We start from the raw sequence: 24832 nt of genomic DNA, 5'->3' as shown, positions 1-24832 counted from the left end.
ATATGCATGGGGCAGAAACTTGGACAATGACAAAGAAGCTCGAGAACAAGGACCATGCGAAGAGCGATGGAACGAAGAATGCTAGGCATAACGTTGAGACAGAAAGAGATCGAGCGGTTTCGATCAGAAAGCAAACGGGTATAGACGATATTCTAATTGACATCAAGAGAAAGAGATGGAGCAGGGCAGGTCATGTAATGCGCCGGTAAGATAGCCGTTGGACCATTAGGATTACAGAATGGGTACCAAGAGAAGGGAAACGCAGTCGAGGACGGCAGAAGACTAGGTGGAGTGATGAAAGTAGGAAATTCGCGCGCGCTAGTTGGAATCGGTTGGCGCATCCCGCCTTTTGCGACGCCGAACTGCGCATGCGCAGTGCCCTAGCGGCTGAGGACCGAAGCAATTTGGCAGGCGCACAGCCGGACTCGACTCCCTCCTCCGAGTGAGTGGAGTACGGCCGTGGCAGGCGCTGCACTGGTCAGTGGAACAGGGCGCCAGCCGTTTCTCTTAGACTCTTACAGACCGGCCCATATCAGTGCTGTTACGTTTCGCCTACGACGCGCGGTATAGCCGGCGCGGATGCAACGTACGCCGGGGCTTTGTTCAAAGCGGCGGACATTTTGGCCCGTTCAGCGCCGCCGATACGCCTCCCTGCCAAGCGCGTCCAGGCATGTTTCAGTGCTACGTGTATTCAAGTGTGCGTGTGTGTGTGTGTGCATGTTCGTGCCCACGCTTGTCAAAGCGCGGCAGCCGGGGAGAGGAGCTCCCCAAGTGTGAAGCGAGGAGGTCTGACAGGCGCCGCCTCGGCGGATGCGTCACTACACTCGTCTCAACATGTGTCTCCGCCTGTCCGTGCCCAGTCACGTGCGCCTCTATCGAGGCGTTCCCTCTTGCCCTCGACTCCGAGACTATAAAAGCAGCTGCCCCCGGACGCCGAGAGAGGCTCCGATTTCTTCTGTCGAGTAACGTGCTCTCCCGTCTCTCCACTTCGGTCGACCTGACCGCCCGCTCTTTTGCGATGTTAGAATAAACAAGTTGTTCTGTTACCAGTCGACTCATGCTTTGCCGGGACCTTCGGATGCTTCCAGTTGTGCCCCAGGCCGCCAGGCCAACGCTACCCTTGGGGCTTGCGACCCATTTGCAACAACGGGCGTCAGCGCTGAGATTCCAACAGTGCATTGCCGTTCTAGGCGGTTTACCCCGACGTATATCGCGACGACGCCTGTCCATCCAGCGGCAGACCTCCACTCTAGCACACACGCTCCGGGTGTGCGGGTCGAGATACCCCATGTTCAGCAAGGAAGAGTGGGAATTGCATTTGCGTGGCCCCGCTTTAGACAAGCAAATCCTGGCTGTCCGGCGTGCCCGTCACCGGGGGTGGGTTAGATTTGCCACTCCCGACGTGGGACTAGCCGGGTGCGCGACGAGTTCGCGTCCTTGGCGGAACTCTAATAAAGCTCTTTCACTGACTTGTCAGCCTTGCCATTCTCGCTGCCGCGCGCACGGAACGCCTTTCGAAGGTTATTGCCATCAAAATTTGGCGCGATGCCAATGTCTTGTCTCGTTTACGGCTGCACCTCCCGTGACCATCCCAGCAGGGCAATGCGGATTTTCCGATTTCCGTCGGTAAAACGCGATCGGCTGCGCCGTGAAGCCTGGATTAGGGCTGCAATTTGTGATAGGTATATATTGCCATATGCAGTTTACCTCTCTGTTTTTGTCATTGCTGAGTTGTACTCGTCATTGTCATTGCTGAGTTGTAATAATCTCGACGAAGACGCAAATGTATGTTTGAGCTAACGAAACAAACGATCTCTGAGCTCGCGCGACCTGGTTGACTGAAACGCGAAGTGTCTTTCTTTTTTATTGTCTCTGTGCGTCCGTCGCTAGTACGCCGTCATTTAGCAACTTCACACCGTGCGCACTTGCAGCTTTATAAACGCTCAGCGAATGCTCGTGATGTCGGCGTACTTATCTGCATGTCGGCGCCAAGCTCGCCTGCACTGCCGGACTCACGTAAGAAAGAGCGTGCACTGTGGAAGTAGCTGATAGTGCTAGTTAGCAATCGTTGCTAGTTGTCGTTTCGTCATTCTTGTCAGCACCAAGCAAAGGGATATATTTACTTGCAGAAGGTTTTTATGCTCCTTTAGCGAATCTGGATGTAGTATGGTACGTACTAAGGCTCATTTTCCTGTGCGGCGTCTTCTGGAGTCGAGCGGCGCGTCTTATTGTGTAACTTACACATTTCAGGGGTGCTTTCGCTGTCGCCGAGACATCTGGACTTCATACTGACACGTATACTTGTTTATATTTTTTGAGTAACCACTTTTCACCGTCAAGCAAATGTTATCGCTCAGCGCGGGACGCGCCGGCATGTATCGGGAGTTTCTCGAATGTTATAGATGGTTCCATCCGCTGTCTGTTGTCGCCGAACATTGTGTAATGTGATTGCATGTATGCGCGACATGAATGGTGTAGAAATTTCCGGAAGACACGCGAGCACCAGCGATTACTCTCGAACGTTCGAAGGCTCATGTTTAAAAGCTGACGCACTTGACCCCCTGATCAGATTTCGACGATCGCCGACTGTGCTCGCCGCTATCGTTGTGTTTTAAAGGAGTACTGACACAAGAAACATCCATGTGGTTTTTTTCTGCTTTAATAAGTAGTTAACGACCCAGTAATCGCGACACGAAGCCTCATTTGCTACAGAGCGCGACAGGTAATTATTTGGGGCTTTTTTTTTTTTTGTAGCGACCAGTGAGGAAATTATGGCAGGTCAAAAGGAACCGACTGCTTCGTTTGAGGTGAACAACTAAACTTTTTTCGATAGTGATGCCCGTTGCCGAGCGAGTGCGGAGGAGCACAGGGTTGCCGATTGACGAAAAGAATGAGGCTAAAGTTGGCAGTTTTTTCATACTCCCCCCGGAATGAGCGTCAGGTCATTCGTCCATGTATTCCATGTGGTACAACAGTTGAATCGGTCTTCTCAATGTGGTTCCGTTAGGCATGCGCACCATGCAAGCTCTGCTTCTTCCATCTCGTCCGAGAAGCACTTCTGCCACTTGTCCAGTTTTCCAGAGTTGCCTCGGTTGATAGTGTTCATGGACTAAAACGCGAGTTCCTTTCTTCAGTGCGCTTGACGAATTTGGAACAGCGAAATGTGCTGATCGGAGACTCGTGAAGTACTCTTTGCCAGCGATGCCAAAATTGGTCGACCATTCTTTGTCGGTAGTTCCAGCGACGAGTGAGTTGACGAGGGGGCTTAGCCACCTCTGCAGCGGAACCACTATCAGGAAGAGTGGTCGGTCGCTTTCCCACTAGAAAGTGCGACGGTGCTAGAGGTTCGGGTTTGCTCGCCTCCGTGTAGACGTAGGTCAAGGGTCTAGAGTTGATGACAGCTTCGATTTCAGTTAGGATTGTCGTGAGCTCCTCGAAGTTGCAGTAGCTGTTTTCCAAGACCTTCTTCAACGATGTTTTCACGGACCGAACCATTCTTTCCCAGAATCCTCCCCACCAAGCAGCTTACTCAGCTATAAATTTCTAGCGGATCTGGTGGCTTGTGAAGAAGTTGTGAATTTATTCTCCTCTTATCGTTGTCCATAGTCGCCTTAGACCCTTATAGAGCACAGTTGACGTACGAAGCCAATGGCCGACGACATCGCGACCGTGTGCGACTTCGACGTCGCACTGCCATCGCTAGAAGATACGCCAAGCGCCTGTATCGGGAACGTTGGAGCCAGCACTGCTCATCATTCAACGAAAGAACTGGCCTCCACAAGGTGTGGCACACGTTCAAGGCTATGACAGGTCAGCGTAAAACACGCAGTGCTATTTCAAATGTCTTGCTCAAAACTAGCCAGTCAGTCAGCCAACTCCAAGATGATGCCGCGAACACGTTTTTTCCCCAACCGGCGACGCCCCCGAACGTCGACATTTACCGGAAAACGCCGCCAGTGACCGACGAGGGCATCCAGGCCCCATTCTCACTCTTCGAGCTCGAACAGGCACTTTCTTCCATCAACGCGCGCAGCGCGCCAGGCTATGACGGCGTGACGTGGGCGGCTCTGAGGGATCTGGAAGAATACGCAAAAAAGCAACTTCTCGAGGAGATTAACGAAGTGTGGATCAACGGTGAAATCCCAGCAGGATGGAAGCATTCGATAGTCACACCCATACCGAAACCAAACAAACAGCCAGATGTACTGTCGAACATGCGCCCTGTATCTCTCACACTTACTACGTGTAAGCTGGCGGAGCGAATGGCCTTGACACGCATATCTCACTTTCTAGAAACAGAGGGTCGCTTTCATCCAGCCCAGACAGGGTTTAGACCAAACCTTGGCACTCATGACAGCCTCCTACTTGTGAGGGAAGGTGTACTGCGTCGAAAGACAGTCGGTCGCGCAAAGCGACACCCGAGCGTCCTGGTGGCGGTGGACCTCCGTAAAGCTTTTGACACTGTGACGCATGAGGCAATCATCGAGGCAGCTGAGAGGCACGGAATCACGGGCCGCCCCCTCAACTTTGTGCGTCGATCCTTCCTTCAAGATCGCACTTTTTCCATACGGATCGACGGAGACGTAGGGAAGGTTTACCCAAACATAGTGGGAGTCCCACAAGGCTCCATACTATCACCCCTCCTATTTAATTTGACTATGATAGGCCTGGCTGAGCGACTGGAGGCTATTTCCGAACTGGGCTTCACAATTTACGCAGATGACATCAGGTTATGGACTGCATCACGACCAATTGATGAGCAGCAGGAGACCCTGCAAGCGGCACTTGACGTTATTGACGACTACCTGCCACAAACTGGCATGCGGTCATCTCCAGAGAAGACAACCTATGTGGTGATCCGAGGTTCAACGCAGGACGAAGCAGCCCTCACGCTCACTCTCGCAGGCAAAACGCTGCAGCGAGCAGAAAAATCAGTGCGCGTTCTCGGGATACCTATTGACCGCACAGGCACAGCGGATGTGTGGCTCGCAGACCTTCGTCGGACATGGCACAACACTCTGCACCTCATAAAACGAATCTGTTTCCGCATGGGCGGTGCTGGTACCGACGTATGCCGAAAGCTTGTTAGTGCTTTGCTGACATCCCGAGCGATATACGGAGCGCGCTGTTATGACCTGCTTGCTCGGCACTGGACACAGCTAGAGGTACTCCACAGATCAGCTCTCCGTGTTATCACAGGGCTCCCGAAACACACACTTGTCGAGGAGCTACATCGCTATGCGAAGTTGCCTACCCTCCGTGCAACCATCGAAGCATCGAAGGCAGGACACGAGGAACGCCTGAAGCACACCAGACAAGGCAGGACTCTACTGGCCTACATGGGAAAGGATATATCAACTTTCCCACAACTGCCATCCGACATCTCACCGTGGGATGACATTGCTGTCGTCGACACTACACCAACGCCCCGAAACATAGGTGCCCAACATGCGCACCGCCGGCAGCATTCGCTGCGCGTCATGTGCAGACATTGGCAGACGCTCCGCCAAGCCATGAACAAGTGCACACTGACGCAGCTTTCGACCCACGCACCAACGAGGGAGCAGTCCCCTACTACGTAGTGGGTTCTTGTGAGACACATTCTACCTTTACAACTGCTGATGCTGACGACCCAACGGAACTTGAACTCCGCGCAATAGTCTGGGCATTAGATAGAGTTTCAAGCACCACGCAAGCAAAACACATCGATATATACACCGACTCTCAGTATGCGCTGCATGCCTGCAAGTCGCGCCACACATCATCATCGGAAGTACTCCTCGTCAAGCAGGCCTTCAGGCGTGCGGAAGCCCACGGGGTCACTGCAACACTTCATTGGATCCCTGGTCACCAGGGCATCGAGGGAAATGAGAGAGCCCACGAGGCGGCGCGCGCCCTTCTTTCCAACCGCGTCGTCTCCCGGGATCCTTCAGAAGCCCTCACAACCAGGACAAGCAACACGACAAATGGAGCCCCGTATGACCCAGACAGAGCTCTGAGAGCAGCAGCCAACCGACGCAAGAGGGAACTCCGTGCGAGTGTGCCCTCAGACCCAGACCCACTTCCAGCGGGTCTTCCCAGGTCGGGGCAGGTGCTGCTGCATAGGCTCCGTTCCGGCTTCGTCCTCACACCGGATGTGCTGGAACGGTGGCGACAGTACCGGCCACGCCGGGAAAGACGCCCTCCATCTCCGTCTCCCAACTCCCTTCCATCGCAGGAACCCGGCCATCCCACAGCCTCCGCGGACCAAGAAGCGCTCCAGACGCCACACAGGTGCCCTGACTGCGACATGGCCACGCGGCCATCCGCAGCCCATCAGTTTTGGGAGTGCCAGCGACACGCTCAACAGCGGGACCACCACCTGAGGGCGGTGCGAGTGTCGTCCTACGAGGAGTGGATTAGACCGGCAACTGGCTCGATGGATTCTGACAGGGCCATTCTGGACTCGCTCTTGGCTTTCGCCAAGGACGCGCAGCTTCTAGGACGGCTCTGAATACGCCTCCCCCCTTCTCTTCCTATTCCCCATTATAGGCCTTCGCGCCATCCTTTAATAAATCCATTTTGTCATCATCAACGTCTCCCTTTTTGTGGATCAGTATAATGTTTGCATTGTTCCAGTTTTCTGGGACCCTTGCAGTCGATAGACAGTTCGTATGGAGAGCTGTCAGTTTTGCAAGCATTATGTCTCCTCCATCGTTGATTAAATCGACTGTTATTTCATCTTCTCCTGCCGATTTTCCCCGTTTCATGTCTTGCGAGATCCTTCTCACCTAATCGCTAGTTATAGGAGGAGTCTCTGCAAGCAGTGGCGTAGCAACGGGAGGGGGGAGGGGGCGGGGGGCCGTGGGCCACGGGTGCAAGGGGCCAGGGGGGGTGTCATGTACGTCTGAAGACACCCGGAAATTGTTGATATCCTCGCCTTCCTCGACTACACCCGGGGGGGGGGGGGGGGGGTGACAGCAGACCTATGGGCCCCGGGTGCCAGACGACCTAGCTACGCCACTGTCTGCAAACTGTTCATTACTGCTTCGAATGGAGGTATCCTTAACCCTATGGGTACTGTACAGGTCAGTATAGAATTATTCCCCTGCTTTTATTATACCTTCGATATTGCTGATGATATTACCCTGATTATCTTTGAGTGCATATTTGGTTTGTCCTATGCCAAGTTTCTTTCTCACTGATTTCAGGCTGTGTCCATATTTTACGGCTTCTTCGGTCTTTCTCACGTTGTAGTTTCGAATATCACTTATTTTCGCCTTGTTGATCAGTTTTGACAGTTCCGCGAATTCTTTCTTATCTCTTGAGTTGAACACTTTCATTATTTGTCGTTTCTTATTAGGCCCTTTGTTACTTGGGAGAGCTTGCCTACTGGTTGCCTTGGTGCCTTGCCTCCCACTTCAATTGCTGCCTCTGAAGCCAGCCTAGCTGCGGTTTCATTCAGTAGCTCTATGTAATCTTCATCTCTCTGTGCTAAGGCTGCATATTTGTTTGCAAGTACCAGCCTGAATTTCTCTGCTTTTACCCTTACTGCCTCTATGTTGACCTGTTTCTTCTTGACCAATTTTGCTCTTTCTCTCTTCAAATTGAGGTGAATCCTAGCCCTCGCTAACCTATGATCACTGCACTTTACCCTACCTATCACTTCTACATCCTGCAATATATAAAATTATGGGGTTTTACGTGCCAAAACCACTTTCTGATTATGAGGCACGCCGTAGTGAGGGACTCCGGAAATTTCGACCACCTGGGGTTCTTTAACGTGCACCTAAATCTAAGTACACGGGTGTTTTCGCATTTCGCCCCCATCGAAATGCGGCCGCCGGGGCCGGGATTCGATCCCGCGACCTCGTGCTCAGCAGCCTAACACCATAGCCACTGAGCAACCACGGCGGGTATCCTGTAATATATGTTGGGATCAGCAGAAAGTATGAAGTCAATTTCATTTTTTGTTTCACCATTAGGGCTTTTCTGGGTGCAGTTTCTGTTGCTACGCTTCATGAAAAGGGTGTTCATTATTCGAAGCTTATTCCTTTCTGCGAATTCTACCAGCATCTCTCCTCTAGCGTTCCTAGAATCGACGTCGTAGTTGCGAATAGCTTGTTCACCAGCCTGCTTTTTCCCCACTTTTGCATTGGAGTCACCCATTACTACAGTATACTGAGTTTGCACTTTGATCATCGCTATAATTCAATATCTTCATAAAACTGATCTACTTCATCATCGTGAATGGATGTTGGAGCGTAAGCTTGTACTACCTTTATTGTATACCTCTTATTAAGTTAGGTTACTACTACAGCTACCCTCTCATTAATGCTGTAGAATTCGTCAACATTGCCCGCTATGTCCTTATGGATTAGGAATCCTACCCTGTATTGCTTCTTATCTGGGAGACCTCTATAGCAAAGGACATATATCCGTTATTCAGCAATGTATAAGCCTCACCAGTTCTTCTAATTTCACTAAAACCGATGGTATCCCAAACAATGTCTGATAGCAAGCGAAAACAATGTCTGACATCAATGTCGAAGCAAGCGTTTCAGTTCAGTTCAATAAAGAATTAGGCTTTGACAATTCATCCGCAATATAACTATTTGCAGCCTTGCAGAGGAACAGTGGCTGGCGGTTCTGAGGGCGCGGGCGGGGCTTCACTGCTGAGTTGAGTTGTATCCGACTATAGATCTATTTTGTATATATTCAATAATTATAAATTGCTGGTAGTATGATCTGTTAACAAATCTCAACTGTACTAGTATATAACTTGAGCCAAACATTAAAGATATGCAAATGCGACGCAGCTGGACAGAACCGAGGTAATATATATTGTTTGCCGTCGCTTGCAGATACTCGGATTATTTTTTTCATTCTGCCTGATTACATCATTAATATTAATTAAACAACTTCTCATATTATAATTAAATCAGAAGTGTCAATGAAAAAATTGTAGATCAACATGAAAAAACTACCGTTACACCTTTCTTTTGCTCAGTATACGTGCTACATAAGTGATTTTCCAAGCACGAAAGCAGACGAATACACTCAAAGTGCCTCGAGCGGCCAGTCGAACGGCAATAATCTGCCAGATTTATTTGCCAGATTAATAATTTTTTTCTGGAAATTTAATCCTTCCGGCGCGTGCTTTCCCTTGCCTGTTTTTAAACAAGCAGTAGTTACACTGGGCCACTATACAGTGCTCGAATTTGAAAATTGTTTTACACTCTATAACAAAAATTACACCCTTTGTGTTGTATCTTGCCACACAACGATAAATGTCATCTGTCTTGTCCGCATTTCCTTTCTTTAACGCTGCAAGCCCGGTACTTCCCAGTAACGAACGGCGTGCGCGTTATCAGCATGACAGAGCATTCCCGACAGGAAAGTAGTGGGCGCGGCGATTTCAACAAAGGAAACGCAAACAAGGTAGATGACGATTATCGTTGTGTGGCAGATATACACCCCAAAGGGTGTACCTTTGTCTAAGAGTGTATATATAGGTAGACGATTTTTTAAAATAACCAATAAATTGAAGATACAAAGAGAGACAAGCGCATATTTGGAGCGTTACAGACGCCATGGTTGCTGCACTGTGAAATCAAAAATCATCATGGAGTGTGCGCACCGTGAACTAAAATATTGACACGTGTATTTATCTTTATCGGGCGACCACGTTTCACCGCGTAACAAATGTTATCGCACAGCGCGGGATGCGCCTGTATGTATCCGAAGTTTCTAGAAAGTTATCGATGCTTCTATCCGCTGTCTGTTGTCGCCGAACCTTGTGTTATCTGATCTCATCCCGTGACTCGAATGGTGTAGAACTTTGTGGAAGGCATGCGGGTCCCAACGATTAGTCTGGAACATTCGACGACTGCTGCATAAAAGCCGATGCGCTTGACCCGTTGATCAGATTTTCGACGATCGCCGACCGTGTTCGCCGCTATCGTTGTGCTATATGTGTAGTCTGTTTTGTGGGCACAGGTTCGCCCAATAAAAGTTAGTTTTGTCGTTCACAGTATTGCTACTGTGTTCTTCAACGTCACTACCACCACGTGACAATATCATAGTATTGGCCTCGAGCTCCACCACTGGAAAAGCTGGCGCCACCGTCGGCGTGACGTGCTAGGAGGGATCACGTGGACATAGCGGCCACGTCGGCTGCTTCGGGAGCGCCGAAGCGAGCTGAAAACGAGTTAAAATCCCTCGTACTCTGCGGTCCTCATTTAGTGGCAAAATTTTCCCCCTTCGAGTGTCTCCTTTACAACGCTTGAAAGCACTACAATAGGTAGTGGCTGCCTTTGAAGGCGCGCAACATGGTAGGCTACTGCTCGGTGCCGCAGGGCCGGACGCACGTAACGGAGGCCGGTGTCAGACTTATTCACACGTAGCCGTAGGACAAGAAGCTGCGTGAAGCTTGGCTCGCGAAACATAAAACCGGCAAACAGTCATCGGCTACAACTCGGGTATGCAGCAAGCACAGACGCGAGGAAGATTTCTGCTACGGCGCCCGGTCTGCGAAGTTCTGAAATTCAGACACATTTCCAAACCTACACAGATAGAGTAAAATGTTCCCACATACATATCGCGGCATCTGCCCCTGGTGCGGCGACACACGCCCTACACTCTTTCACATCTCGTGGGGGTGCGGGGGCAAACCTCAACACTTAAAGACGCCTAGCACGTCATTTGAGCGGTGGGAGGTACAGCTGACCGGCGATACCCTGGCGGGACAAGAAGCTCTCGTCCAGCAAGTACGTCGAGCAGCCATGGCCAGTGGCGTCCTGGAATGAGGACACCACCCACTCGACCTCAAATTCAACCACCTCGATGGTTCGAATAAATGTTTTCTCTCTCTCTCTCTCTCTCTCTCTGAAAACGCGCACTGAGACGCGCGATCCAGTCCGACTAATGTCATGATGGTTTAGTCTATGAACTTGTCGATGCTATAGATAGTGGCAAGTTCAGTGGAGTGGGAAGGCAGCGGTAAGAAGCACACTTAAAAAAGCATGGCATATGGTCATGTTTATGTTATTAATTAATGCACTGGATTACAAAAAAGGAGCAGCGGGAAATTGCGCGCTGAGAACACCGATAAACATACAGTGCGACGCAACTCGGGAAATAATTGAAAGTTCAAAGAATTTAGAAGAAAAAATATTGAATCGTCGCGACGGCACATCACAGTCCCTGTAGGCGTCGAAGTCTCTACAATGAAATTACTTTTCAACCGCTCTGATAGCGCCCACGCAACAATGGTTGCTTGTATACTGTCAAATGCTCATATTCTGCGGCCTAAAGCTAATGGCACGGTGCGAAAACGCGCCGCGCGCGGAGAAAGCGAAACAGTGCGCGGACAAGCATGCAGACGCGCATTCGGTCGCTGCGAACCTGCGCGATCGCTGCATTGAGGCTTCGTTCTATTACGCTCCATTTAGTTATACAAACACTATAAGAACATATTTCACATAGTTTGCTCTCAGCGTTTACGTACCTTTCACGCAAGAAGCCGGTTTGGGAGACTCCATCGCGGCGACCGCGCGCAGTGGCGTTCACTGTACGTATTCGGTAAAGAGATAGAGTCTGTAAAGGATTATATGCTTTCAGTTTGCCCAAGATTATTATTTAGACAGTAAAAAACTTCTCTCGTTTCTAAAGTACTTACAGAAATGACCGGGAGAGCTCGCGCGTGGTGTTTTCAGTGAGCGCTGACAGCAAAACTTATGAGGAGCGCGCCACGTGATCCCACATACTACGCCAGCGATGCGCTTCCGATAGATGGCGACTCCGTAACTCCTCGCCGCCAATATTCTTATCAAACGCCCGCTACCCACCATGTACAGTTCATGCGCTTGCACTGACGGATGGATGGGAGGATGGATGTTATGAGCGTGCCCTTTGGAACGGGGCGGTGGGCTGTGCCACCAAGCTCTTGCTATATTATACTGCCTATAATGTCCTACCTAGGTTAAACAATAAAAAAAGAACCCCTATGAACTCCCACAAACAAATTTTCTGATCCCCTATTGGGAACTTTGCTTTTGTACATCTCCGTTTTTTGTCATTTCCCTACTTTTCTTCCACCAATCTTCCGATCGCCTCTTAAACTAATCTCTATTGCGCACACGTTTACTTTTCCACTGCTCTCGCTGAACCCAAGGGCTTCAAGGAGGCCAGTGGTGCCTAACTCGACCACTGCGCAGGCGTTTTCACATTCTAATAAAACATGCACCATCGTTTCCTCAGCTTTACCACAGCAAGCACATGCTTCTTGTTCTTCCTTCTTATATCTCGCTTTCTAGGTGCGTGTTCTAAGGCATCCCGATTTTGCCTCGAGAAGTAATGAGCTTCCCTTTGAGTTATCATAAATTGTTTCTTTCCTGATTTCATTTTTTCATCTTAAGTAGTTACTCATGGCAGGTTTCTTCTCCATTGCCGCCCCCCATGAGATTATTTCAGCCTCTCTGACTTTCTGCTTGACGTTCTGTGTTGCTGTGTTGCCCACGCATACTTATAGGTAAGCTTCCTAGTTCTGGCATCGGCGGCCGTCTCTACATGTGGATTGATAATTACCTAGATGGTCGTACAGTCTTCATGTCCACGAATGATGGCGAAACGACAAGACACGCTGTGGTCCGTGGAGTGCCTCAAGGAGGAGTTCTCAGCCCGACTCTTTTCAATGTTGCCCTTATTGGCCTTGCGGAAATAATTCCTGATACAGTACGCATCAGTACATACGCAGACGACATATGCATATGGGCATCCGCAGTCACGCGACCGCAAATTCGTGCCAGATTGCAGCGAGCTGTTTCTTTAACGTCTCAGTACGTGCAGTGCCAAGGACTGCAACTGGCCCCAGACAAGTGCGCTGCGATAGCGTTCACACGGAAGCTTATGTGTTGGTATCCAATTATGATCAATGGAAATGCCATCCCATATGTCACCCACCACAAGTACCTCGGCGTTGTCATTGACCGCGGTGTTTCATGGTCGAAACATGTGGCAATGTTAAAGAAAAAATTAACTGGGCTTGCTCAAGTTTTTCGCTTTCTGGCCGGTATGAAGTGGGGTCCATCTGAGCGTTCGCTACTCCGGCTGTACCAGGCTCTCTACGTCGGATACATTCGGTATAGCCTGCCAGTTTTATCAGGTATGAGCCCGTCATGTTTACGCATGCTGGAAAGTGCCCAGGCAAGAATACTGAAAACATGTCTCGGTGTTCCACGTTGCACCTCAACCCACGGAACAATTGAGGTGGCTCGCGTCACCCCTTTACCTGTCTATCTACGATGCGAACCTCTTCGAGTATTCCTGTGACTGCTTTGTCGTCATGGACGCCATCCCTTATCGACATTACCCGATATACTGCCGGACTCCACTTTTTCAAGAGCCGTTAAATGGCAAGAATCTGCCATACCAGCATACTTTGCCCCGGCTGACCTTCCACGTATGCCCCCATGGGTAATGTCCAAAACACCGGTACGTCTATCTATTCCAGGAATTTCTAAAAAATCGCGAATACCTACCGTCGGCCTCAGACATTTAACACTTGAATATACATCGAAAGAATATGACTCCTCGGTGAGCGTGTATACAGACGGATCGGTATCGTCGTATGCGTCTGGTGCGGCTTTCGTCGTGCCTGCGCATCAAGTCATTCGACGGTTTCGTCTGCATAACAAGACGACTTCAACATATACGGAACTAGTGGCAATCAGAGAGGCCGTTCAATATATTTCGCGACAGCCTCCTCAAATATGGACAGTCTTCAGCGACGCAAAATCGGCTCTTCAACTACTTAGAGTGGTGTTGAAAGAAAGCGCTTACAGAGTGTTGGCTCTTCAAACTGCCGAACTCTACACTTTAGCGCAAGAAAACGGCCACCACATCACATTTCAGTGGATTCCCAGTCACTGTGGCATACAGGGCAACGAACTGGCCGACGCCGAAGCGAAGAAAGCACTCGAAGAACGAGAGTCACTGCTTTCAATTCCTTTTTCAAGAGCGGACGCCAACTGTCTCCTCTCCAGTGTCATCCGAAAATTGACAGCAAAGCACTGGGACAATCCGGATAATCGCCACAGACGACTCCAGAGATTGGACCCTGCCATGAATTTTAGGCTACCACCGAAAATTCAACGAAGCTGTGCCAGTCTTCTGCACAGACTTAGGCTGGGGGTAGCGTTTACGCGCGGATACGTGCACCTCATGCGACGCACTGAGTCTCCACACTGTGAGGTGTGCAATGTGACTGAGACTATAGGTCATGTGCTTTGTGACTGCCCTAAGTACGTGGAAGAGCGTGAGAGGTTGGACAACGACCTTACGCGTCTCGACAGCGCACCGTTGTCGGAGGACGTTATTTTAGGCCCTTGGCCAGATGCTCAATCGAGTTTCAAGGCCATTCAGGCATTACTGAACTTTTTAAAAACTACGGGCCTGGATTGCAGACTTTGAGCATGCCCAATTGCTTGCGATATGTTCTACATCTTCCTTCTATCGTCATCGTCACCCATCATGCACCTCTTCCCTCTTCCCCTAGTCCCCCAATGCCGAGTAGCTGGCTAGAGGAATATACCTCAGGCCGACCTCTCAGCATTTCGTATCATTAAACTTCTCTCTCTCTCTCCTAGTTCTTTTCCTCCACCGTGAATCAATGTTTTTCCTGTACACTCTCCCAGCCCGTTCACTTTCTTCCATATTCCTCAGTCGTTCTTCATAATCAATCTTACTGTGAACTCCCCTCACTTCAAAATTAGTCCAGCCCATATCACCCTGCACAGCTTCATTTGTAGTCTTTCCGTGAGCGCCCAATGCGAGGCGTTCCACTGACTTTTGGTTCCCATCGAGTCCCGATTGTACCCCTGATTGAAAGCAAACAACCGCATTTACAAAAGTAAGTCTTGCAACCATTACACCTTTCCACATACCCCGGAGCACATCGTACCTATTGTATCCCCATAGCGCTTTGTGCTTCATTATGGCTGCATTTCTCTTACCCTTCACTGTTGTTTTTTCCTGTGTGTCCATATATCTATTGTCTTTTTTTATCCATATACCAAGGTGTTCTCTTACCCGAGGTATTTCCTGGTCCTGTATTGCCACTCTCTGTTCACTGTTTTCATTGAATACCATAACACCTGATTTTCTAACATTAAATTTCAAATCTAAATTGTTGCCTTCCTGTCCGCAGATATTAGCCAGACGTTGCAAATCACTTTGATTGTTAGCTAGCAACACAATGTCGTCCGCACAAAATAAACCTGGAAGCTGCTGCTGCACTACTGCACCCGCTTGCTTGTATGAGTGATTAAACGGGAATGTGACAACAGCTCCTCTGGCGGCTGCATACCACAGGAAGTTCACGCTCCGCCTTGTATCTGGCGCTGGCTTCGGTACTATCTTCTATGCTCTCTTCGCGAAGCAGCCGAAGCGCCGGCGAAATGGTCAAATACAAGCCGAAAGCCCGTCGAAGGGACCGAGTGTGTGCGGCTGGTGTGATGATAGTTGCGTTTTGATGAGTGAAAAGTGCTTGTAAACATTTCCGAAGATGAGGCGCGCAATCTCCTAGTGAACTGAAGAATCCTTCGACGGTGTTGTCACTTCCGATCGGCGCCGAAAAGCTGTAACGTACAGCTTGAGCGGGAGCCGTGCGGTCCAACGGTACGGTTTGCATTCACATTTATATTGCGAACGTTAGCTCGAACGGTTTCAGCTCGAATCGTTCTGTCGGGAAACGGAACGAGAGAAAGGAACGCGCGGATGTGGTCTTTGTAAGTTTTTGTCGCCCATGCCTTCCGCCCAAACCGGTAAAATGTCGAAACGCGCTCCGTGGTCCGGCCGGCGGCGCGGTGTTTAAACCGCACTTTCCGCTCGAAAAACCCGTTCAGACTTCCGCTCCTTTTGTCAGAGAACTCCGAGTGCAAGTAACGGTTCCTTGGAGCGGTGTGTGCCGAATCGACATTTGTCGCGAGCTCAGTTGATCTCGGGAGTGCTGCCGCGTCGCAAGTATCCCTACGAGGTTCGTACAGCAGATGTTGCATGCGGGGGAAGTGGGACGGCCGCCTGATCGTTGCGTGCGCCGAGCTGTGTCTAAAAGCATAACTGGGAAACTTCTTTGATGGGTCACGTGGTGCATAGTCAAGGAATGCGAAGCAGCGCTAATAGCTAGCTGCTAACGTTGATCGGAAAACAAGGATGCCGGATTCACGTCGGGTTAACGAATGAACATTTATTTGTCAGCACATTCCTGCAGAAAATCACGAACTTGTGCGGGACATGTTACGCTATCCCGAGGTCTGTATATAGCATTTGCACTATTCCGACTATCTTCTTCACGTTTTAATCAGTTAATCGTATTACATAGTGGTGTACTCTAACGTTCTCTTGTACAATATTGCCGCAAGAAGCGTTGTAACACTTATGCGGACTCCATTTCGTATTTCTTTCTCCCATGTTTCTGGAGTGAAATTTAACAGTAAAGACAATTTTAATAACAACCCTTCACATAATCAATGCCCCCTACTGCTGATAGGTTTTATTTCCCGTTTTGTTTTGTTTCCTGCCCTGCAAAGGCACTGCATGGTCACTTAACAAGGAGTTTTCTTAGCTGTGAGCTTTGTGGCAGACTGATAACTGCATTGCCAAGTGTGTTACAGGTCCATTCAAATGGCCTGCACTCCGTGAATTGTAAGGGTGGAACCAATAAAAGAACTGACACAGGAGAACCACATTAAATTATTTTTCACCAAGGTTCTCCTGCTGTGCAACAGTTTTCCTTTTTAAATAGCTGCAATAGACTGCCACAGCAAAAGTTACGACTTCTCAACTCTGTTCTACGCTGTACTACAATCTCAGGTTGCCATGGGTAATGTTCCGCTACAGTGCTTGTGGGGCTGCATTTTAACTCTCGGACTTGTTTCGTTACTGTTTGCTATTATAACGCTTCGTCTCCTAGTGTCTGTACCATGTTGTCATGAATTTGTTTCGTTGAGAAATTTTTTTCATCTAAGAAATGATGGAATGATCTTCAAGTTTGCTTCTTTTGTATTGTCATGTTGACCCACTTACTCTCCGAGTACTTGACAACGGAAGGCTACATGTATGTCATAGCTTATGTAAATCCAGAATACCTTTGGAGGCATAATATGGCTTTTCCTTAATGCCACTAATCCTTTATACATATTAATTGTCAGCCTGCGCTCTTACTTCAGGATGTGCAGCAAGTTCCAATATTAGTTTGGCATGTTTGACGTGGTTGAATATGAATATTGCCATTTCTTTCACAAATTGATATGTTCATTCGCAGTGAATTCACTGTGTTTCTTGCTTTTTGCAAGAGAGCTAGAGCAGGCTTTGTGCATGAAGTATCAATATGAGCACTGAACTGTCCTGAACTACATGACACAGTGCAAGGAAGTTGATTGCTCCAGTGCGCTTACCTGAAACTTGCAATGAAAGTAATGCATATTGTAACTTATGTAGTTTCACTAGCTGTATCATTTATTTTTGTCACTCTTTGTGATGTACATTGGGCAAGAAGTCCTCACGTATACAATGAAAAATACAGGAATATGTGTTGGATGCCCTATGCACGTAGCAATACCCTTAGGGAAACAGTTGAAATCTAAAGTTTGACGGTAGCCAATCTGGCCGGGAAAATACCGGGTCTCGTTTGATGTTAAGACACCGTTCACAAGTGTTCCAGTGAAACTGGCTGTAAAGGTTTGCACCGCTGCCCTCGAATCTGACGGGTTGCTGCCCGAGGGGTCTCGAATTGATGTTCTAGGACTTCTGAGGTTCTGTTTTGTCGAATACATACTTTGTCTTCAAACTGAATTTTTACCTGCAAATGCATGGTACACCAGCTGTGGATTTATCTCTCTCTGTCTCTGCTGCAAATCTTGTCTTTGAGGACGTCGGGCATTTGCATCTTTTAGCCCTTCTCCAAAGGTTTTCCTGAGATATGTAGATCATTGCTTCTGCATAATTCACAAGGATGCTCTCACTGCCTTCACTGCTCATCTTAACAGCATGGAAAAAGCGATTCAGTTTACTGGCGAGCAAGAAGCAAACGGTTGTCTACCATTTCTTGATGTTGTTGCCAAGTGCGGCGACTCTGGCTTTTCTTCCTACGTCTACAGGAAGCCCACACATGCAGGCCAGCACCTGCGTTGTAACTCGGCACATCCGCATTCACACAAAAGGTCTGTTCCTTCTATGCCGTCCAGCAAGTAAAAACCGTTTACACAAGACATGAGGACTGCATGCTTGATATTGAGAGCGTCTGTGAAGATTTAAGAACCTGTGGCTGCCTTCCGTCCTTTTTGTCCTCGGTATGGAAAAAAGTGTCACTCCCAGAAAGACAGCGTTGTATGTAGTCTCCAAAGAAGCGAGCTTCCATTCCATATGTCCCTGGCACAAGTGAGACCATTGCTCGTATCATGCGCAGGTACAACATCAAAGTTGCGCATGTGTGAACTCGCAAACTAAGAAACGTTTTAGTAAGCGTAAAAGACAAGTTGCCGTAGGAAAATTTCCCCAGTGTAGTCTATTCATAATGTGTGAGAACTGTGATTACAAGTATATTTGGCGAAGTAGATGACTTCAAGAAACGTGTGAAATAGCATTAGTATGATGACAGGAAACGGTTTGTGACCTCAAATACCCTTGCTGAATCTACAAGCCACAATACTGACTGGCCAAGTGCATGTGTTCTGGCCAAGGAAGAGACGCTTGCGTCATGCCTGCATCTAGAATCCTTGCACATAAAGACCACGGTGCACATGCTGAATAGAAATGACGGGACACTTCTGACGGTGTACACTCGCTGCTTGCGTCACATACTGAAACATGCACACGCTGTGTTTCTGTTATGGGTTTTATTGGGAACAAGGCTGGCATATGGGGAGACAAAATGTGATTGAATTTTCAGTTATCTTGGTCGGCATATCTTTTCACACTTCTTCAATAGGAAAACAGTTCACTGATGTAAGTGAAAGTCTTGAACAAATTGATGAAGTAAGGGAACAATGAAGCAATGTTTACTCTAAAAGCTGGTAAACCACTACATCTTGCAAAGCGCTGTATTGCTCCAAAATTGCTTGCATTCCACAACATGGAGCCATCTTCATTGCTAGTGTGCTTGCTCTTTTTTTAGATATCGCATTATGTGCCCATATTAAACAGTTTGCATTATTAGGACAAACTCTAGTGTTAACCGGCAACTGGTTTCCATTGGTCCCTATGTATAGGGATGCAGAAGTTCATCCTCATCCAGAATTGTTCATTGGTGCATAGTAATCACAGGTAGCTATTAGGCAGCAACAGAACAGCTGTACCTACCTTTACGCCATTCTGCTCAAGTATGCTATTTTAGCAGGAAAGTGCTCTGTACCTTGAAGCCAAATGAAGCATCAGAAGAAAAGCCTTTTTCCATTGATGCAGCATCGGTATAAAAACTGCAACTAAAGCCTAAAGTGTCCAGCCATGTTATCACCATCCTGGAGGTCAACTGAGTGACCATAGTTATGGATATAGCTGATGCTGCTTTCGGTAGTAGTATTTGAATGTTCATTTTTACATCGCATGAAGAAGACGAAAAAAGGAAAATTACTGCGCACCACACTATAAATGTCTAGCTACATCTGAACCTGAAGACACCTGAATGACTGTAAGCAGTGGTTGTGGGTTTATGGGAAGAGACGGGGAAAGGGGATAGTGAGAAAGGGTAGAGTAAGCGGAAAGGAACTATTTACATACTGTACAATGAGCTGAACGTATTAAATAAATAAACAAATGCGACTATGACACCCCTGAGGGTAAAATAAATTATGACAATGATGATGGTTCTTCATTTGCTGTTTTCGAGCCTGTGTTGCATTTTTGTACTGCTGCTATGTGGTCTTTTTTGATTGCGTCGTTTGTGCTGCAGTGCGATAGTCCTTGTGCCAACGTGGCACGCAGCTCGCTTGAGAAGTTTTGTATCGCTAATTTAGAGTATAGTACTTCTGCTTTTGAATGCTGATGTTTTTGAACCATGTTCCCAGTGTTTACATGACTTAATTGTGCCTATAAATATTGTTTTGTTTTCAGTGAACCTTTTAGTATTTGCTAGAGCATCTTGCCGTTGCTTCTTTCTTTCTTGTCTTTGCACTTTGTTTCTTAAGATGACGCTACACCAACTTGCCAAAGTATAATGTCGGTGCAGTAGAAATTACACATTGATTGTGAGGTGTGCTTTCAGAATGTGTTCAATTTTTTTTTTTTTTTGTAACTACTGTTTGCTGCGTAAGCAGTGGAACACGTACCTTTTCTTTTTCATTCTTTCTGTGCAGCTGAGTAGAAATGTTCAGTTTGTTGTATGGAATATATTTCCACTGTTTTTCTGTAATTATTCCTAAGTTATGCAACTGAGCATAAGCAAGTTCAGACCGGTCTCAGCTTTTTTTTTTTTTTTTCTCTCCGCAGTTTAACTGCAAATAAACTTTTTTTTCTGCTGAACTGTAATTGAAAAAAGTTGTGGTTTGACAATCCAGTCACAGTGCGTCTCAGCTGAGGTGGGATGATGTTGACTGAACTTGCGCAGGGCCCAGGCTAGAGAACCATGGCAGCCAGGCGTCGTCTCATCGACATCGGTGCCAACCTGACCGGTGGGTCAACACTCGCTCACCATGGGGAGCGGGTTGTGCACATTGCAGAAGTTTATGCAAATCCCCTTCAGGCAGGAGTTCAGTTCTTTGCAAGCTTAGTTTCACCACATTTCTTGCACCTTCGGAAGCATTGAACGCCTACTGCATTAGAAAAGATCAAGAATTTAACACCAAAGCTAGTAAATTGAGTTCGGCAACAGGTTCCAAGCAGCGGTGAAGGCCAGCATGAGACAGCAGGGTTGGCACCAAATGATGAAAAGCAGCCCGCTATGCACCTTGTGTCAGAACCCCAAATTTGCTTGGAAACTTTATTATGAAGAGTTAGAAAAATTACCCTGTGAACACCTCAGTCAAGCAGACAAGAACTTTGTGTGGTATATCTTAGCCACCAATCCCTAATTTTTGTTTCTGACGTCATGTTTCGACTCTTAGTTGGAGGTCAGCTAGGAGGGGTGCAAATTGACAAACATTTCCTGGGTATTGTGTCCTGGGCTTTTGGCCAAATAAATTTTGGAATCTGTTCTGATGAACATGTTTGCGCCATGCCCCGTCTTTTCTTAAATGATAAAAAGTACCCAGGTCTCCTTTAAAAACTTGGATACTGTATTTAAGCACATGAAAAGGATTAGTGAATCATTTGCAAAGTCTTGAGCAGATTTCTGGCAGTGCCAAAACAAACTCCTAATACTTCGAAGGGTGTGAGAAGTCATGCATACAGCTTCCCTGTCTCTGATGCATCAGTTGCTCAGACTGGCATACACCTGCAAAGGTATTTCATTTCTTCATTTGGCTTTGTCAAATTTACAATATGCGGGCTCTTGTGAGCTCTCTACAGAAACGTCAGATGTGAGAACATCCACTATTACATGTCCAGCATACTTGGGAAGCAAGCATCAAGCCACTTGAAACATATTGTCATGAGCATAACAGTTGGCCGTGTAGTAGGTTTGCCGCTTCTGAAGATGCACCCTCAGTGAAAGTGGCGGACGGGACCTGTTTGCTTGCTTTAAACTTAATATTTTTTGTTATGTATGTAGTAACATGACTATATGCTTGATGTAAAGCAATTTCAGAAACAATGAAAGGAATGAAACTGCTACATTATGTCATACTGGCACCAAGAGCTAATACTCACATGTCTAGCTTCTAAGTCCTTCTGCTAAAACACTTTCTATACAAATGTGCAGCAAAGGTCCAGGAAGAATTGTCTAAGAAGTATGCGACACTTTTTGAACATCATTGTTTTCGTCAGTGCCTTTGCATTAATGCACAAGATTTTACACACGGCACCTGCAGCAGATATTCACTCGCACTCATATGGAACACAGGGCTTCAAAGTAACACCACCAGCTATATGCAGAAAGCTTCTGGAACTTAAAATTTACAGATGTTATTATGTATAGTAGGCTTCGTGAATGTAAAACAGAATGCAAGTTTGTTTTTTAGCCCACCTTGGCTTCTGATGTTTTAGTTCAGATGCATACTAAAAAATTCAGTACCAACAAAGTAGTAGTAACTGATGGTAAGCTGTGGTGATGATGATATGTGGTTTTGATTGGCACAAGGGCCAAGTCTGGCCAAAGAGTTATTATGAGTATTACAAGTTATTATGAGTATTCAATGGAACAGGTAAGTTATGGTAATGTTTGTTGGCCAGTGTTTGGGCAGAAGCTTGAGGCATCGTTTTTCACAATTTCAAATAGCAGCTCTATTGTAGACTTGAAACAGGTCAGCCCACAACTTAAGCTACTAAATGATGTGTAAACAAGAGCTTCACCTATAGATAACTCTTTTCGGCTCAACTCTCTACATCAAAATCTTGTACTAAGTTGTCATTTCACAATGAATATAGTTTAGTACCACATTTTGGTATATTACTTGCCAGTTTTATAGATAATAAACCAGAAGTACTGCACTGTTCACCCAATTCTAATATACCCACACTTGTAACGAGTGTATGAGTCCTGTGGCCAGAAAGCTGAAATGAAAAAAAGCAATGTACTTTATTCACTCGTGAGATTTTCATAAGGTTCAGAGTCATCGTGATTTATTCTTAATTGGAGAAAGGAATTTTATTGCATTCAAGCTACAGTGGATCAGACACCTCATCGTTGCTGTCGGATGCTTCCATGTGACTATCATTAGCCTGTAGCATGTCATCTTCAGTGTTGTCCATTGTATTTAAAATATTACACTTCTTTAATACCTTGCCGATCATGGTAGCCTAACCAACTTACAGAGTGGACACAAACAATCCTGCAGCTACTGCAGCTCCTACAGCTGCATTGCCTTGTGGATTGGATTGGATTCATGTTATTGAAAAGCAGGCGTGTAAACAGGAGAAGGAGTGAAAAGGACAGCACAAACACTTTTTCATTCCTTCTGGTGTCTGTATTTGCACGTCTGCCTTTGTGTGACACGAATCCTTACCAACATGCCCAACTCTCAGTCAGATTGGATTGCTGAAATTTTTAGTGCTAATGATGATATCTTACCGCTATTGCAGTGTTAATTATGTATTCTTATGCACACATCACTTCTTTTATTTGTGGCAACTGTCATAGCCCCTGTGATGTCAATCCCCATCAATTGTTCGACATGTTAGTCAGTCAATGAAATAATGAATCAATCAGCCCAGTTCTTTGATTATTTTCAGATGCTTTCAATTTGGCCTTGTTGTTGGACTTTAGTGAGGTATTTTGCATGTGCAGACCCTATGTTCCGTGGCCTGTACAACGGGTCACGCAAGCACCCTGATGACTTCGACCAAGTGTTGCAGAGGGCACAAGCCAACGGAGTGCATAGGGTGAGTTTCTTTATTTACTCAATGAAGTGAAGCTTTTCTTTTCATCGTCCAACATGACATCTCCTTGCCACCACACTCCCCCATCCACCGCCACATCAGCACTGAATTAGCACTCTCAATATGACAGAAGTTTCACCCTTGTTCTCCTGCACAGTGGAAATTTATCCAGAAACAAGGCAAACAGGTCCTTTAATAAGGCCTCTTTCAGTCATTTTGTAGTTTCTGGGTAGCTCCAGTTTAGGAAAAAAAGAATACCGATAACCAAAAAGAAGATTCATGCAGATTCTACATTGACTATTGACGCCTCAACTCGGGGGTGGAGGAAGATGTACTATATTTCCTCCCACAAATAGATGAGACTATTGACAGGCTGCATTCTGCCACGTAAGTTGCCATGTTGACCTGTGCTCTTTGACCTGCTCTTCATGTGACTCCACCATACAGCGTGGCAGTATTGTTGCGGGGATTATTAACATGACAGCACTAACGGCCCCGTGTTGCAGAAAATTTGGCGTTGGCGTTGGCAGCATTGTTCGTGAGAGAAAAATCATACCCCACCATGCATCCTGAACAACGCAGGCCCTCCACATGGCTCATGGGCATTACTAAACCACAGTCAATGACCTATTTTGTAGACATGCTCGATAATTCGAACGCGTTCGAGGCACCGCCACAGTACCCCATAGAGTCATTGTGTAAGAACTACTCTAAAATTTCGGACGTAAAAATCCTTTGCCGTCCAATTTTCCAGACATTTTACCATGACTGCAGGTCTGAAATGGCACTCATCGAAGGCACCACCGCCGCCATGTTGATTATCTTGCTGCCTTGAACAGGTGCTCTCACACGCAGATCTACTTGCTGCCGTAGTCACCACCGCAGCAATGCTAGGCCTAGCTACTTTGACAGTGGCTACCAAGCTTCTTGCTGTTCGGTGCTGTGTTTTTCATTAAGAACAATTTGCCGCTGTTAGAAATGGTGCTGACTTCGCTGTTGTAATCTTCGCCAATGGCTTCGAAGCTCAGAAAGCACATGTTGCATAATGCTGGTTCCTGAAAGTTATTTTCACCTCAATACAACAGTGTTACGCAATGAAGTATACCAAGGGTGGGATGAGGCAAGTGTCATGGGACACAGTAGGTATTCCTTAATTATACACGTGTGCACCCACAGCCTCCTACCACAGTATGAGCACCGATACGCCTAATACGTGTACTGGCAGGCTTCTAGAGCTATATTGGACTTGCCTGTGGTGATTTGACCGCTTGGGAGCAGTATAAGGCATGCATTCGTTTTTTTTCGGACGTTTTCGCGGCCTCTAAGGAGCCTGAAAGATTGGACGTTGACTGTAATTTAATTTCTCAAAGTAAAATATGTCTGA

The 24832-nt window shown here is 47.1% G+C and overlaps 1 protein-coding gene across 3 annotated transcripts in view; it reads left to right on the top strand.

Moving 5' to 3' along the window:
- The first annotated feature begins 15411 nt into the window (after positions 1–15411).
- LOC126526611 (deoxyribonuclease TATDN1) overlaps positions 15412–24832 on the top strand; it is a 61900-nt gene continuing 52479 nt past the window's right edge. The window contains exons 1-3 of one of the 3 annotated variants that reach the window (XM_050174476.3): positions 15412–15657; positions 20582–20645; positions 23357–23451. In XM_050174476.3, the coding sequence (XP_050030433.2) occupies positions 20600–20645; positions 23357–23451 (141 nt within the window). In that variant the 5' untranslated portion in view covers positions 15412–15657; positions 20582–20599. Of the gene's footprint in view, positions 15658–15746; positions 16016–16185; positions 16291–20581; positions 20646–23356; positions 23452–24832 lie in introns of those variants that run through there. The other 2 variants (XM_050174474.3, XM_050174477.3) reach the window with 2 other exon arrangements.

This window comes from Dermacentor andersoni, chromosome 8 (genome assembly GCF_023375885.2).
Source record: "Dermacentor andersoni chromosome 8, qqDerAnde1_hic_scaffold, whole genome shotgun sequence".
In the NCBI taxonomy this organism is placed as follows: Eukaryota; Metazoa; Arthropoda; class Arachnida; order Ixodida; family Ixodidae; genus Dermacentor; species Dermacentor andersoni.
Note: the sequence above shows the minus strand (reverse complement) of the source record. Positions and strands in the feature narration are given on the sequence as shown.